Genomic DNA, 17,479 nt, shown 5'->3' with positions numbered 1-17,479 from the left:
TGTTATATGAGGATGCTACAGGAATGCCTGTGCTGCATTTCCCTTTTATTCCCAATTCATTCCATGGGTCTACTTTAGTTGGAACTGACAGGTCATTCTCTCTCAGCCTCAGTGGAAGGCAATGGCAAAGCCCCTCTGAAGAGAATGTAGCAAGAGGAAAAGAGTCAGTTCAGTTCAGGTCAAAGGCAGGGCATGAACGGAGGTCACATCAGGCACCTCCCCCACTTTCATATTTTTAAAAAATTATTTTTGACCAAATATGTGCATGATTTTTTTTTTTTGAGGCAGATAGAGCAGGGCTAATGGCTTGTGCACTTTCCCTTTCATCTGCTGGCTTCCAGCAAAGGGGAAATATTGAATGCAAATGTTACAAATGTAGCAAAGGGCTAGACGTACAATCAGAATGTTACATTTTTTTGCTCTTGTCAATTAGACAAAATGATACATGCTTTTGCTACTGAATTCAGAGGCAGCCCTGAATTGCTTTTAAAAGCAAAAAATAGAATGCATGGCAATTGCATCCTTTTCTGGCATTTCCGAGGTGAGGAATTTATTATTATTATTATTATTGTTATTATTATTACATGTGTAAGAGGCATTCTGGGGGGCAAGGAGTGGGGGATGCATTAGCTTGCATGGGATTGAAAATGGAGACAGGGGCAGATCTGACCCAAATGCCCACACATACGCACAACACACAAAAAAAGAGGTTTTAAAAAAATTGACACTTTGGGGCATTTTGTGCATGGCTCTTTAAAAAAAGGAGGGGAGGAGGACACTCTGATGCCCCTGCAAAACGTCACCATGACAATCACTTGATTGACAGCAGGCACCTTTGACAGCAGGCACAGAATGCATTCGATTTAAAATGCCCCTCTTTTGTAGTGGGCACTTGCTAACGGAGAGATTCGGGGGAGGGGCATCCAAATCAGCCCAGTTCCTTCCAGATCTTTGATGCCAGTCTGCATGGGGCCTACAGTAGCTTTCAATGAAACTTCATTACTACAATGTACAAATTGTTTGAGGTCAAAAAGGCTGTCTTGATAAATTCTAGTTGTTTCTGCAGTTTTCTAATTTGTGCTATTATAAACTACTTTTTGTACTAAAACTGTAATTTGGGGGGCAATTCAGAGGAATCCAAAATGTTTGTCTGGGTTTTAGGAAAGGTGCATTTCAATCACATCCTTCCGGCAATGCCTAAAATCTAGCTGATTGGCTTAGTTGCTATGTAAGATTACATTTTTGAGGGTGGTACATTTTGTGGAATGAAAATTTTCACCCACTGTTTAGATACTGATTCAAAACAATATCAACACTTTTAAATCAGGGGCAGAAATCGTGCAGTCCTCTTGGTGATGTTGGACTATAACTCCCAACATGCTTTACCATTCTCTGTAATGGCTAGGATGTTGGAATATGCAGTCCAACAACACCCAAATGGCTTTATGATTCCTATCCCTGCTTTAACCAGTTACAGGACAATCCTATACATATCCCATTAAGTTCAAGGGGGAATAACCCCAGATAAGCAGATACAGTATTCATAGCCTCAAAAGAACAGAAGAGATATATAAATTAACTGGCTTTAAGAGGCCAGATTTATAATTTCTCATTCATGTACGTGAAAACAGCAATTTTATTTGTTATGTTCTCGATAAACTTGAGGCTTCCAAACATAGTCACTTACCCAGTGATTTTCCCATTTCCCCATGATAACTGCAGGTCCAAATGACCTAGCAGGGTTCATGCTAGCACCTGTGTAATTGATCTGCAATACAAATAAGAAAAATTATAAATATTTTTTAAAGGAAGAGTCTTGGTTATGGATTAAACTTTGATATCATTTGATTGTAGTCCTGAATTTATCCAATTTTCACTTAATTGTTTTTGCTTTATCATAATGATTTATTTTGCAACATTTCCCCACCCCCACCTCCCTCATATATTTGATATGTCGGGGCTCTTTCCAGGTACAGCTTTGAGGGCAGCCTGGTCTGGCTATGAAAACAACACTATAATAATACTTTTCGAAGTGTTAAAAATAAAAGCACATGAAAATTATCTCTGGATGTTAGAAACAGGTAACCAAGGCAGACAAGAGGCTAGACCAATTCCTCTGAGAGCTGCCTTGGGTCCCTTTTTGGGAGAGAGGTGGTATAGAAATCAAATAAATAAAGGGGAATTTCCAATAAATTTCTGAGAAGAAATACTATTGCGGCAGTGATATAGCTATGGGGAGAATGAAGTTGTTGCCACCCCCCCACCCCGTGAAAGTTTCCTTCAGTCTCTTACATTTCTAGCATTGCAGCCTTGGTAACTCTGCCCTTTTCTTTGGATACTTAAACTGTATTTCAAAATGCTCAATTGAAATTTTAAGTTATTGCAATGCTAGAAATTTGAGGAGTGAAGGAAAATGTCACTGAGGAGGCAGAATGAGGCAATGCCCTCATTTAGTGCATTCTCTTTCCAGCTAAATTCTGTTATTTGGGGCTGTTTAGGTTTTTTTAAAAGCTAAACAAGGGAAGACCTGATAATGGTCTATAACATTGTGTGTGGTGTGTAAGAAGTGAATAGAGAGAAGATTTTCTCTCACACACACAATAACAGAAATTAATGGGAGATTTGGGATGATTAACTGCATTGTTAAATGTAAAATTCACTATCATAAGATGCAGTGGTAGCTGCCACATGGGATGGCTTACAAAGGACACCAGACAAATTCATGGAAATGATGGTCACTAATGTTTACTAATCTGTCTGTCTGTATCTGAGGCAGTATGCTGCTGTATATCATTTGCTGCAGAAATATGAGAAGAGTGAGTGGCATGGGCTTCTCAAATGGCTGGGTCACGGACCAGTGCCAGTTGCTGGTCTATGGTGAGTTCCCAGTGAAAAAAGAGCAATGCTTTTAGCCAATGGGAACAAATATGTTACTAGTCCCTGGCACTCTAGAGAAAAAAATTGCTGGTCCTCCACATCAGATAGCCTGAGAAGCACTACCATAGGCAGCTGGCTGTCCGATGCATGAATGCAACTGGCTGTCCGATGCATGAAGAGAGTGCTGGATTAGATATGGCTATGTTCCAATCCATAACATCTTTGTTTTTGTTACAGTTACCATTTCAACTGCAACAAACCTCTAGATTTCATACCATTGTGTATACAAACATATTGCTTGTTAAGAAACCCTGCACATGTTGCATTAATATCCACTGACTATTTGCTATAGCTATGAATCTCCTTTGTAATGAGATTTTTAATGAGCAAATTAAACCATTGCAACTACCTATAGTTTACAGCTGTTTGTCCAGTATACTTTAAGGAAGTAGGTAAGAACTTACCCCAAACAAGTGTCCTATCACAACAGACAGTCCAATTGCTAATGCCACTGAACCAGTGACATCACTTCGCTTAGAATCACAGCTGGCAAAAATAGTAAAAACCAGTTGGAATGTAATTATCAACTCCACCAATAGTCCATGACCAGCAGAAAGATCTGAATGTACCTGGAAAAAGGAAGTACACCAGAGATACAGGGAGCATAAATAAAGTGTGAATTTGTGGTGTGTATGAAAATATTTTTTTTCTTTACTTGGAAATCCAAGAGCAAACTTAAGAAAAGAAAAAAGGATGGCAGAGTGAGTGAATGTAAACCTTCTACATAACATATTTTTCCTGTTGCATGCTGAGGATTGGAAATCACTGGTTTGCACCGGTTCTAGCACTTAGTATAGATGTGCCATGTGAAGGTGGTGCTCAAGGATTCTGGCCAAATTCATTGGGCATTGTCCCATTAAGGGCCCTTTGGCCCCACAAAATTACAGCTGTTTTCAGTTTAACTGTCATAGCTGCACTCCATGGAATCTTGGGATTTGCAGTTTAGTGAGGCATTATAGGTTTTTGGCTGAGAATGATAAATGCCTTCCCCTAAAGCAGAAATCCTAGAATTCCACAGGATGTTGCCACTGCTTTTAAAATAGAACCATAGTGCTTGAACAGGCCATAACTTTCAGAGACTTCCATTTTGTAAAGGCAATTTAATTTTCAAAATGGGTATTTTTGAAAAGTAGCAAGATAAGCCCAGCTGGCATCCAGGCTGTATACTGGTTGAATTCGCCCCAGCATGAGTGAGTGTGATAACACCAATTTTGAAAATTAAATGTGCCTTTATCTCATCAAGGATAAGGCGCTTTAAAGCCAATGTGCTAATCTCCATTATAAGTATCAAGGGATGGAAACCTGTCTCTGAGTGTCTTGGCCTATGGTTCCCATCAGTTCCAAACACCTGTGAAGGATTATAATAATAATAATAAATTTTATTTATATACCACTTTTCCAAAAGATCAAAGCGGTTTACACAGAATTAAAACCAGTTACAACACATCATAAAAATAGATAAAAACCAGTAACACTATACAAATCTAAAACAGTCATTCAATAGGGTGAGGCAGAGAGTCGATGGGATCAAAATATACAACTTCATTTTCCAGAGGGGGGAGGCTTGACAGAAGAGGAAGGTTTTAAGCCTCTTTTTAAATGTTTCCAGGGGGGGGTGATAAGGCGGAGCTCCTTGAGAAGACTGTTCCAGATTTGTGGGGCCGCTACTGAAAAGGCCATCTGGGATGTAGTAACATATTTAGAAGGTGGGATTTCCAGCAAGTTCTTCCCGGTTGTTCTGAGTGTGCGGGGCGGATTATATGGGGAGATGCGGTCCCTCAAGTAACTCAGGCCCAAGCCATGTAGGGCTTTATAGGTAATAACCAACACCTTGTATTGTGCTCGGAAGCGAATAGGCAGCCAGTGCAGATCTTTCTGAATAGGTGTTATATGGTCAAACCTGGAAACGCCAGTGACCAATTTGGCTGCCATATTCTGTACTAGCTGAGGCTTCTGGGCTTGGTACAAGGGTTGCCCCATGTAGAGCGCATTACAGAAATCTAAGCAAGAGGTTACCAGAGCATGTACCACAGTTTCAAGGTCCCTTTGGCCCAGGTAGGGTCGCAGCTGGTGTATCAACCGAAGTTGATAGCAAGCACTTCTGACCGTCGCATCCACTTGAGATGTCAACTGTAAAGGCGAGTCCAGAAGTACTCCTAAACTGCGAACTTCGTCCTTCAGGGGAAGTGTGACCCCATTCAGGACAGGTGGATAAATTTTCTTCCCTGGGCCTGGGGAACCTATCACAAGTACTTCTGTTTTCTCTGGATTCAAACTGAGTTTGTTTTCTCTCATCCAGCACATTACCGACTCCAGGCAGTCAGTCAGAAGAGAGACCCCATCCTTAGTCACTGAATCAGTCGGGGACACAGAGAAACATATTTGGGTGTCATCAGCGTACTGATAACACCACGCCCCATGTCTCCGGATGATCTCTCCCAGTGGTTTCATGTAAATGTTAAACAAGGTGGGGGACAAAATAGCTCCCTGAGGGACACCAGATGTGAGTTCCCTCTTAGAGGAGCAAGTCCCCCAACTGCACCATCTGGAATCTGCCCGAGAGGTAGGAACGGAACCACTGGAGCGCAGTGCCCCTGATACCCAACTTCCTCAGGCGTTCCAGAAGGATACCATGGTCGATGGTATTGAAAGCTGCTGAGATGTCCAAGAACACCAACAAGGTCACACTTCCCCTGTCGATGCCCAGACGGAGATCATCGACTAAGGCGACCATGACGGTCTCAACTCCATATCCCGCTCTGAAGCCAGTTTGAAATGGGTCCAGATAATCGGTTTCATCCAAGACAGCTTGGAGTTGGAAGGCAACTGCTCTCTCGATCACCTTACCTAAAAATGGTAATAGTGAGACCGGCCTATAGTTGTTTCTTATTAGGGGCTCCAGGGAGGGTTTTTTAAGCAATGGTTTGACCGTTGCTAATTTTAAGCTAGATGGAAATTTTCCCTCCCTGAATGATGCATTAATTATGTGACACAATAATGATGTTACCGCATCACCACCCTGGGCGGTCAGCCAAGAAGGACAGGGATTGAGAGAGCACGTCGTCTTCCTAACACTTCCAAGAAGCTTGTCCACTTCATCGGTATGTACAAATTCAAAATGATCCAGTTTAATAGAGTCCACAGAAGCTCTGGACACCTCTCCTATTGTCTCTGATGAAATGCCAGTGTCGAGATCAGCCCTTATCCGAGAGATTTTATCTGTGAAGAACTTGTTATGGGAATTAAGGCTCAAAATATCTGATAGCCAAAGTTTCCCAATTCCTATTTTATATGAACCCTCCAGAAGAGATTTCCCAGGATTTGGAATGTGAAGTCTTCAGCATGTGGATAACATCCAAGTCAGTCTCTCTTGTCCATCAAAATCTTTAAAAAAAAATAATTGCATGTCTATACTTACATTTGCTAGCTTGATTATAGTGACTTCCTCTTTGCATGTTTCATCACACTCTCTTATCTCCTGCATCACTCTAACCTTCAGACATTTTCTACTTCTCTCTCTTTCTCCATAAAATGATGTATTTGATTATAAACAAGTAATTTGTAAGTAACGTTACTTTTGTTAGTTTTACTGAGAATACTAAACTTAGGCCCAGTACAGACCGGTACTTTGTGCTGGCTTGGGGCTAAAATTAGGGTTCTGTAGGGTTGGGTGTCTGCACACTCCCAGCTCTACTATCAGCGCACAGGCACCATGACTGTGTGTGCCCATCCATACGGGGTGTGCAACAATGATGTCTGAGGGGCGCAGTGCCTAAACAACACTACACAGCATGGACATCATCATTGTGCATGTGCCAATGGCGCCCCATGTGTGGCACAAAAAGAACCCGCCGGGAGTAGGTTCTTTTTAGGCCTTGTGGAGGCCACAGTGTATGTGTGCTGCAGCCTTCCTTCAGGGTACAGCTCCTTAGGTCTTTCTCTGGTAGACTCTCTCTGTCTGTGTGTATGAGGGACTGGTTGCTGTTCAACTTCTGCACTATTAATTTGGCAGTTTGACAGATCCACTACTATCTTTCATATTTTCCAACATTTTTACGGTGCTTGCTGATCTATTTCAATTCTGCTATGAGCCACTTTGGGGACCTGATAGAAAGGCTAGATAAAAATGTTGGTAATTAAGTATCTCATTAACAATACACCAGATGTTGCTGTTTCAATTCTTTACAATGATTTTGTTGGAAATGGCAAAAATCCATATTGAAATGAAATGAGTTTAGTTAGTTCCAAACAGAACATCATACTGGATGACTTCCATTAAGGCAGAAGAAATCCTCTCACTCTTGCAGCCCTCTGTGTTGCTTGAAAACCTGCTTTAGATGGTTTCCCAGCCTCTGGAGCAGGTTTGGGTACAGAGAAAACTATAGAGCAGAAGGCATATAATGGTTCTGATAGCTGGCCTCCTCATGGTTCTGGTGGTAGAAGCAATATTGTCAATGGAATAAGCCCAATGAAGCTCACTTTTAATTTGGTAGCTTGCACCCATAAGGAATTACTCTTACATTGACTTATGCAGAAACAATGGCAATCAGAACAACCATATCTCAAAAAGGAATGATGTTCTTAAGGTAGCCAGATTTCTAGAGAATATGTTTTTTTCTTCAAAAGTTTGGTTCAGTTATATAGAGATCATTCCATGAGGACTGAAATTATTGTTCCTTGGAAATGCAGAATAAGAAAGCAATAATTCCTGACTGGCGATATCTTTGACATAGCCACTGCTTCCCTGTAACAGTTTGCTTACCTCAACCACATGTGCTCACACAAACTACACTGTGTCAGCCCTCACTTCCTTCATGCACCATCATTCTTGGGAATGAATGGAATGCTTCACTGTAATATCTAAAAAGGGTCAACATGTTGAAATCTGTGATAAGAGTTTTCCATCTGCTCATTGGCATCCTATTATCCTAATTCTTCTTTTTAAGCCCTTAAAAAAATCTAGTATCTATAATGCACACTTGTTGCTGACATGATCCCAAGGCATGTATGAATTTTAAAAAGTGGCTTTTTTTCTTAAGGAAGCTCCCAGAAATTCCAGGTCATTATGACTCGTAGGAATGGTCAAAAATCATCCAAGCTTTGTGCTATTGTTTTTTCTCTCTATGATGTTCTCTTTCATGATTTGGTAATGGCAACATTATGCAACTGATATATTAATCTGATGAACAGCACTAGGGCATCAAGCCACACAACTGGGCCTCTGCTTACCATCATATAGGGTAAAACAGAAGTACAGTTGGCCCTTCTTATATACGGATTTTTTTATACACGGATTCAAGCATACATGGTTTGAAAATGTTAAAAAAAGTATACATTTCAAATATCAAACCTTGATTTTCCATGTTTTACAGTGCGCCCGCGCCATACGCGGGCGCGCCATATGCAGACTTGAGCGTACGCGCTCAAGCCGTGGTGCACGCGCAGGGCGGAAGGGGCAGCGCGTCCCATTCAATTGAATGGGCGCGCACGCCCGTTGCGCCCTGTGCGCGCCTGCGCCACCATGCTGCCGCGCACGAGCCCCATTGTTTCCAATGGGGCTCAAGCATAGGCGGAATTCACCTTACGCAGCGGGATCCAGAACGGATCCCCCGCGTAAGGCGAGGACGCACTGTATAAGGGAAACCATTTTGCTATGTCATTATATTTAATGGGACTTGAACATACACAAATTTTGTTATACACGGGAGATCTTGGAACCAAACCCCAGCATATAACAAGAGTCCACTGTAATCTGATACAAGCTAGAATTGATAGGTTGTGCACAGTGAAGGCCACAGGCTACTTGTAACCCCCTGGGAGCCAGTGTAGTCCTCACTCTCCACCCATGATTCTCCCAATCCTGGACAAAAAAAGTCTCTATATTTTAGGAGCTGTGGGAGTGATTTTGCTACATTTTAGTTACCCTGGCCTCTTTTAGAATTGTCATTTCTAAACATAAATCTCTTCTTTTTAAATTTAATGATATTCTTATGATGTTTTTTCTTTAAGAAGGCTGTAATTTAAGAGTTCCATGATAAAACCATTAATTGGCTTGAACTCAATTAATTTCAATTTCAATTAAGAACAGGAAGCATGTAGTTCATGTGCATTTTAATATCCTGCAGCAAGGCTAACTGATGGGTTTCCTTATTAGCAGAGAACAAAGCTAGGAAGTGAGGCATGGTCTGTTTTAAAGAAGAATAACATTTTCAGCGTGTGGTATTTTTAATCACCATTAAAATGACATCAGTATTTAATGGTGACGGTTTCATCCTAAAATCACATTCTATACCTGGATTTTATCCTAGAATATCAAACCATTTTGAAAAGTTCTTTAGAAAATATAATATCTATTAAAGAACAGTTGCTAAGAATAAAGTAGAAAGTGCCAGTAAGACAAAACAAAAATAGATAGTCAATTTCTTATTCTGATTGAAAATATAAATGCTATCTACTATTCACCAAGAGTTGGTACAGGTGGCCCTTTTGTGTGTGCCATGAAACCTTTCCTTTTATACAGTAACTTTATAATGAAAATATATTTCTGTGTTGTGTGTAAATACATAAAACCTTTTGTGATGAATAAATTCATGATTCACTCAGCAGCTTGTCTCAAGATCTGCTTTTTAAAGTTTTGAAGTATATCCTAAACTTATTAATAAAAATAGGTATCATGAGGGTCTCTGCATCATGATGGGGTTGGGACTGAAGTTAAGATCATAATTGAGTGAGAATAGGGTTGCCAGGTCAAGATTATCTGAAGCCCTGCAATTTCACTGCAAACACCTGAGTCCTAGGCATGACCCCTCACTTGTGTTGTCACTGGATGTGGACCAAGGTGATGTCACAGGTGGCAGGTTCTGGGAATGTCATGTAGCACAGTATCATACATTAAGCATCAACCATAGCTGCGTAGAGTAAGCCCTTCAAATAATAAAAAAATGACAACCTCAAGTCTAACAAATGAGGAAAACACACACACACAATTTCAAATCATCACTGTTACTCTGAGATATCTTTCCACTGAAAACTGGAGAATAGGTGTCAGGCCCTGAGATGGCAACCCTATGTAAGAGATAGAAAGGACCTTTCCTATCCACAGGGGTTTGGTTCCAGAGGTCCATGCAGATGGCAAAAAACATAAAGAATTGTGCTGCATATTTTTCAGTGGCAACCATATGCATGTGGATGTATCAGTGTGCATGTGCCACCACTGATTAATATGGGTTGTGGTGATCCACGGGTGGTCAAATCCATAGATTGCCAACCCAGCAATATGCAAAGTCCACTGTAGTTATGTAAATAACAGGAGAAAATATTACCCCAACTTTAAAGGCATTGTCTCAAAATATGTTCATGCAATTAACACTGAATATTCTGTCATTTGTACTATGCTCCTACACATAAAGCCATTAAAGTAAATTTAGGGTATATGAAGTCTTTCCATTCATGTTGTAGGATCTCATCAATTTATACTAAATGAATGTTTACATATATGAGGTTTAATTCACTCAGTGCTGTTTGTATGATTGTTTGATAGTTGTCATCATGAAAACAAGTGAGGTATCTGTAATGAAAATGAGCATTTTGGCCAGTGTTTATATAATTCACATGTAAAACTACCCTTGCAAAAACAATCATAAGGATTATAAGCAGCATGAAACAAGAGCTCCCTTCACATTCATCAACAAAGGAAATATGTCACAATTTTTGATTCTTAATTAATCTGTTATTATTATTATTTTTTTGCCAGACACAGTGATGAACTTTAATCCCCACTCTCCCCCTTCAGGGATCTCTGAAGGTGTCTACCCTCTGATCAGTCCTCAGTGTTTTCTAAAGTTTTCACAGCCTAATGAAAAGCCATTCTATATTATCCATTAACTTCATAATCTATAAGTAAATCAATAGCATGCCACAGTGGATAAGTCACTGGATTTAAATCAAAGCCTTTTTGTACCATCAACGTTCTCATTGATTATATATTATATTAAAAGGGGAAAAACAGTCTTTCAGTCTTCTTGCCCTACCTGGGTAACTCCCAGTCTTCCTATCAAATCCCGGGGGGTGACAAGGTAGAGAATTCCTGCCCCTGCAATGGCACCAAGGCACTGGGCTGCAATGTAGAAGGCTGACTTGGCCAGGCTGATCTTCCGAGTACAGACCATTGCAACAGTCACTGCAGGGTTAATATGGCCACCACTGATGTGTCCAATGCACTGCACCATTGTTGCAATGCTGAATCCAAAGCAGAGAGAAATAAGGACCATGTCTACAGGCAGAGGTTTCTCAGCTCCACCCCAGTTGATTGTAGAACCAAGACCAAGGACCACAAAAATTAGCATTGCCATAAATTCTGCAGAAACAGCTTTCCAGAAGGGCTGAGTCCAAATGCCTTTAAATGCCACCATGATGGCTTCACACTTACACAGGCGTCCACACTTACTGTAAAGAAAAACAAAGCAACATCACACTTTACCCAGAAGATGCCAACTTCAAGAAAATGTGTTTTTGGAAATATGGTCACTTTATAATATATATATATATATATATATACACACACACATACATACATACATATACATATATGCTTAGATGTTGGAGCTTATCGCTCAGCATTTTAAACTGGCTCCCGCCTCCCAGGGTGGAGCTGGGATGCAGGATGGAGGGATTATTGCACATTAAATCACCACCGAATTGCAGGCCATGATCAGCCTGGGACCAGCTGTGCTCCACAAGAACTTTTTAGAAGTTGGAAAGCTTTCTGACTTCTCAAAAGTGTTAGCGGAGCATGGTTTGGACCTGCTAGAACCTGGGCTGATGGTGGCTGGAGTTTTGGCAGTGATTTAGTGTGCAATAATCCCTACCTCCATCCCACATTCTAGCTCCAGCCCAGGAGGCTGGAGCAGGTTTAAAATACTGAGCGATAAGCTCCCACATTTATATCCTATGTACTCCCTCCTTCTCCACCCCACCCCCTTTCTTTATAGTTTTAAAAAATCTAGTTTTTAAAAAGATTGGCTTAGGAAGAAAGCCTCAGACAAGAGTTGCAGGACTTTGGATAACCCTAAGCAGACCACTTGTCTGACAAAATTTGGAGATCAGATGATGTATCTTGCATCAGCCCATCCCTCCAAGGCAACATTCTCTTTCTGAAGACTGGAGAACCTTAAAAAGGCAGTCTTCTTGTGGGGAGCCTATCACTCTGTTACCTCTGCAGGAGTAGCACAGCACATCACACTTTTTTCAGTTTACAGTTGGTTTTCCATTTTGAAAACACTGGTTGGACATCCAGTTAATGAATTACAATGTTGTGAGATGGAACTGTTGGGCACTTACTGGGCTCAGGCACTTACTGGGATGTGGACCTCACCTCCAGAGTGCTTAAGGCATCTTTCCCTTCCTCACTTTCTGATTCATAGATAGGATCTTGGAGACAGTCTTAACCTCATTCTTGCAGTGTCGGGTAACCAAGGGCATGGCCAGGTTTGGGGAAACCCACCATTCACTCCTCCCATGGCAGTTTCTGCAATCTGGAGGGAACATTCAAGAGTTGCCATGGAGAAGTAAGGGTATGCATGTGATGAATGGCAATGGGAAGTGGGTTGGAGGAAACATTTAGAATGTCCCATCCTCCTTCTATTTACTTTTTAATGTCATAACTTGTTAGTGATTTATGAATACTTGTTTAGCCTGCCAGTATTGCAGTGGCCAGGAGTGCATTTGCATAGTTAAAACTAGTGCACCTGCTGCGCCCATTCCTTGAGACATCAGATCTGGCTGTGGTGACACAGGCCTTGATTACATCCCATTTGTAATGCACTTTACATGGGTCTGCCTTTGGAAATTGTTCAGAAACTTCAGCACATACAAAATGCCACAGCAAAAATATTGACTGGGGCCAGTTACAGGGAACGTATAACTCCCTTGTTGAAACAGCTTCCGTGGCTACCGGTTCATTTTCAGGCACAATTCAAAGTGCCTGTCATGACCTATAAAGCCCTACATGGCTTAGGTCCAGATTATTTGAGAGACTGTATCTCCCCATACCAAACTGCTAGAGCCCTAAGATATTCAGGGAAAGGCTTTTTCTCGGTCCTGCCATCATCACAGACTCACTTGGTGACTTGAGGACATGAGAGACAGCCTTCTCAGTGGCTGCTTCCACCCTTTGAAGTGCCCTTTCAGAGAAAGCAAAGCTGGCCTCCTCCCTGCTTACCTTCTGTTGGTAAGCAAAAATGGTTTTATTCAGGAAGGTGTTTAATGTGTAATAATGGGATCAATTTTTTTATATGGGGTGTTTGCTATATGGGATGGGTATTGTACTTTTATTGTGGTTTTAATGTTTGTAATTTTATATTGTTTTTATGTGATGTTTTAATTGTTTTTTTATTCTAAGTTTTTTAGAGTTTTATTTGTAAGCCACCTTAGGTTGCTTTCTGGGAGAAAGGCAGCACAGAAATAAAAAATAAAAATAAAAATGGATATGCTGTAATACATTCACTTGATGTCTTTATGGGCTTAGGTCTCCAAATTCCTTGACCACAGGCTGTTACTTACAGATTTCCTGGCACTGTATGCCCTTATTCTTCCAGCACTGTCTGACACCACCTAGAATCATAGAATCATAGAGTTGGAAGAGACCACAAGGGCCATCCAGTCCAACTCCCTGCCATGCAGGAACTCTCAATCAAAGCATACTTGACAGATGGCCATCAAGCCTCTGTTTAAAGAGGCCACCTGTCAGGAGTGCTTTGATTTTTTCCCCCCTTGACTGGATGGCCCTTGTGGCGTCTTCCAAATTTATGATTCTATTATTCTCATTGAGGCCAAAGAGCCTCAGCATATAAGCTATCCAACTTGCTATTTACATCACTTTTTTTCAAGCTAGTACTTCCCAGATGCCATTAATTCAAAAAGGTGTCAGAACTCAGCATTAACAAGAAGATGAAAAAGGATACAAATAAGCAGATGTAGGTTTTATAGACGTGTATATCTCTTGTCTAACCATCACTAAATACTCAAAACACTGGAATGTTATGCACTTCACAAACAGTTCTGGAAAAATTTGTCTAGGGTTAGATAGACCATTGAACCTTGCTGTGGTATTATTTACTTGCTTGATAGACTTAACTGGTAGTCAACAGTCATCTAAGGTGACCAGTCTGCTCCAGTAACTCCAAAATACTAAATCTTAAACTGTGGTGGGAAAGGGTTCGGTTCCTTCCCTCCCACACACATTTGACCAAACTGGTATCAATTTTACAGTCCCTTTTGATCTAAAGACCACATGGTCATAATGATATGAAATCACTATTCTCCTTGCTGTATGCATAGGTTGTATACATTGAAACCATAAACTACAAATGGACAAGAACTGGCTGACACAATTCCTCAGCAATATTGTGTGATGCAAAAGCTATAAAGCTACTAAACACCCTTAGAGTCTGAAAAGTGGGCAATTCAGCCAGGTGCAAGCGTACCTGAAAGGTCTAACTTTTATAGCCCATTTACTTCCCATGTGATCTACCAAATTTCAAATTGAGATTTTGAACACCGGTAAGAAAGAGAGATCTTGGCAAAGATCCTTCATGAAGCCAGCAGAGCATGACATTCCACTTGTGCAGCTCTGTGTCCTTTTCTTACCCTGTCAGGACCCAGGAGAGGCTACTATTGCTTGTGGAAAGGTGAGAGAAGCAAGATACAGCTGATCTTGGCTGTGAGAGGAAAATAAATGAAGGTGTTCTTCAAAATGGAGGGAACCCACCTTCCCCTTGCCTTTGAGTCAAGACAAGTTGCTTTTTCCTCCTCTAGATTACCCCCCCCCTTCTGATTTCTCCAAGAGTAAGCAGTAAGGTTCACAGCTGCTGGGAGGGAGAATTTTACAGCCTACAGAATAGCTGCCTGCACCACATTAAAAAAGACTTATGCATGTTATTAAGCCACATTTGTTATGTGTTCACCAACATGATGCCAGACTATGTGTGATACAATTAATAATCAGGCTGTCTGATAAATATGTATCTTATTGCAATGATGGCATTACGGATGAGTGGAAGCAATGTTAAGATAGGTGCGTTCCAGACCACCCAAAATGGGTGGTCTCGCGCCGCTGCTGGTTGCTGTGTCCGGGAACCGCAGCAGCCAAACCACACAGTTCCTGGGCGCAGCAAGAAAGAAGCGCCAAAATGGCGCTTCTTCCTGGGCCCCAGAAGAGGCGCCATAAGGCATGAGGCGTGCACTCACAGAGCCACTTCCGGTGTGTGACGTCAAAATGGCGGCGCCACCATTTTGACGTAGTCATTACATGCGAGGGGCAAAGCGCGTCAGGAAACGCCGCCCCTCGTGCATAACAACGGTGCCCCATAGGGCCTGTCCGGAATATGCCATAGTTCACAAAAAGCACCTTGTGCAGATCATAGCAGCTAAAACACTTGTGAGCTAGAATGAACAGCCATATTACTGTACATTGAGTCTGTATTAGCTGCCAATTAATTTCTAGGAACAACTCAAGTTGCTTCTTTTGGCCACTAAAGCCCTGAGTGATCTGGGATCATGAGTCTTCCTCAACATAGCTCCTTTACAAACCAGCAAAAGTCACTATGCTGGTGAGAACTCAGGGCATGGCCATTTCAGTGGAGCCCCCTTGTCGCTTCCAGTTCCTTACTTGTTGTTTCCAATTTTGACACAGAACCAAATGAGGTTTGGGGGGCTGAATTGTGCAGTACTTGAAAAAGAAAAAACAGAACAGAACTGAAAACAACTTGACCAACTCCTGAGTATATGTTCTATGAAACTGTAAAATGCTTCCTCTGTTCAGAACAGCATGGTTTGCAAACGATTTAATATGTGCACGCTTCAGCATTTGGCTAATTTGGATTATTACAAAGAATTTTTGTTATTATTATTATTATTAACCACCTTTATTTATGAAGCGCTATAAATTTACATAGCGCTGTACATGCAATCTTTTTAGTTAGACGGTTGTCTGCATATCAAATGTCTGCACAGTGTGGCAAGTGCAGATGCTCTGTCCTAGTGTGACCTTTAACATTTGACATCCAATGTGTTGAACCTATTTTGAGGATAAGATTCAGTACCTTGGACAGCTTCTGAAAAGTCTGGATTAAAACCCAGAGGAGATTCACCACCCCACTGACATGAGAGCCACCAGCTGCTAGTGGCCTCTATCCAAAATTTATGGCTGCAACTTCCTCCACACTGAGCTACATTTTTATCCACACAGCCCTATGAGGCAACCTGGGGATAAAAATGTAGCTTTCATACTATACAATCATAGCAGTATAATTTCACTATATGTACTATATCTACTTTCTATGGAGTTTCTGGGGTTTGTAGTTTGGTGAGACGGTAGAAAGCTCTGGGTGGAAATTCCAAACTTTGTTGTTGTGTGCTTTCAAGCCATCTCCGACTTATGGTGACCCTAAGGTGAAGATGTTGCAAAGGGTTTCTTGGCAAGTTTCTTCAGAGAGGGTTTCCCAATGCCTTCCTCTGAGGCCGAGAGAATGTGAGGTGTCCAAGGTCAGTTTCCAAGGCCGAGCTGGGAATCAAACCCTGGTCTCCAGAGCCATAGTCCAGTACTCAAACCACTACACCTCTACCACAGGTTGGGTTTTTTTTTTGGGGGGGGGAGCAAGTAACTGTAACTGAGTAATGTGAATTGCCATTGTCTTCCTCAGAAGAAGAAGAACTTGGAGCACCTTTGAGACTAACTGAAAGAAAGCAGTTGGCAGCATGTGCTTTCATAGACTTAAGTCTACAAATGCTAATGCTGCCAACTTCTTTCTTTCAGTCAGTCTCAAAGGTGCTCCAAGATCTCTCTACATACTGGTTCTTCAGACTAACATGGCTATATCTTAGAAAAAGAAGAAGAAGAAGTTCCTGTAGAGAATGTGACCCAGAGTCACCCAGTGGTTTCATAGCTAGCTGGGATGCGAACCCTGTTCTCCAGAGTCACAGGCCAACCCACAAACCACTTAAATTCCAAATACCCCTCCTTAAAAACCAAATCCCAAGTTCCCACAGGAAGGAACCATAGCAGTGAAAGTGGGATCATCATCCTACTGTAACTAACTGTGTGATGTGAAAGAGCTTCTGGCAAAGCCAATGAGGTCTGCAGCAGAGCAGTCATGTTCTCCACCTGGACCCAACCACCTTGTTGCTTCAGGGAACAAATGGAAAGAGGTGGGCACTTCATGATCCCTACCTTATGGGAACTTGCCTCTTCCTCCTCCTCTTCCAAGTGACTTCCAGGGCATGCACTCACTACAGAGACCTGGCACCTTGTGTGGGTGCATCTCTAGTCCCAAAAGAGATGCAGACTCTCTCTTAAGACCCCTGGCACCCACAGCTTGCCAGCAGCTTCCCTGACCAGTCTGTGCCTGTTTGCTTGAGAGAGCCAGTTAGTTACAGAAGGAGAGAGGGCAGGCAGGAGGGGCCAACCAGAAACAAGGCAAATATTATCTTTGCACACACGAGAATGGCATCCTCCTCCCTCCGCCTTTTAGGCAAAACGCTCTGA

General features: G+C 41.7%; 1 protein-coding gene across 1 annotated transcript in view; it reads right to left on the bottom strand.

The window, feature by feature from the left end:
* AQP4 (aquaporin 4) overlaps positions 1 to 17,268 on the bottom strand; it is a 20,858-nt gene extending 3,590 nt beyond the window's left edge. Inside the window, exons 1-4 of the mRNA XM_042443341.1 lie at positions 17,165 to 17,268; positions 10,968 to 11,382; positions 3,342 to 3,506; positions 1,688 to 1,768 (exon numbers count right to left, since the gene is read on the bottom strand). Of these exons, the coding sequence (XP_042299275.1) occupies positions 1,688 to 1,768; positions 3,342 to 3,506; positions 10,968 to 11,348 (627 nt within the window). The 5' untranslated portion in view covers positions 11,349 to 11,382; positions 17,165 to 17,268. The remainder of the gene's footprint in view (positions 1 to 1,687; positions 1,769 to 3,341; positions 3,507 to 10,967; positions 11,383 to 17,164) is intronic.
* Between the last annotated feature and the right edge of the window lie 211 nt (positions 17,269 to 17,479).

The sequence above is a fragment of the Sceloporus undulatus genome, unplaced genomic scaffold, assembly GCF_019175285.1.
Source record: "Sceloporus undulatus isolate JIND9_A2432 ecotype Alabama unplaced genomic scaffold, SceUnd_v1.1 scaffold_17, whole genome shotgun sequence".
In the NCBI taxonomy this organism is placed as follows: domain Eukaryota; kingdom Metazoa; phylum Chordata; class Lepidosauria; order Squamata; family Phrynosomatidae; genus Sceloporus; species Sceloporus undulatus.
This window is presented reverse-complemented; position numbering and strand designations above follow the sequence as displayed.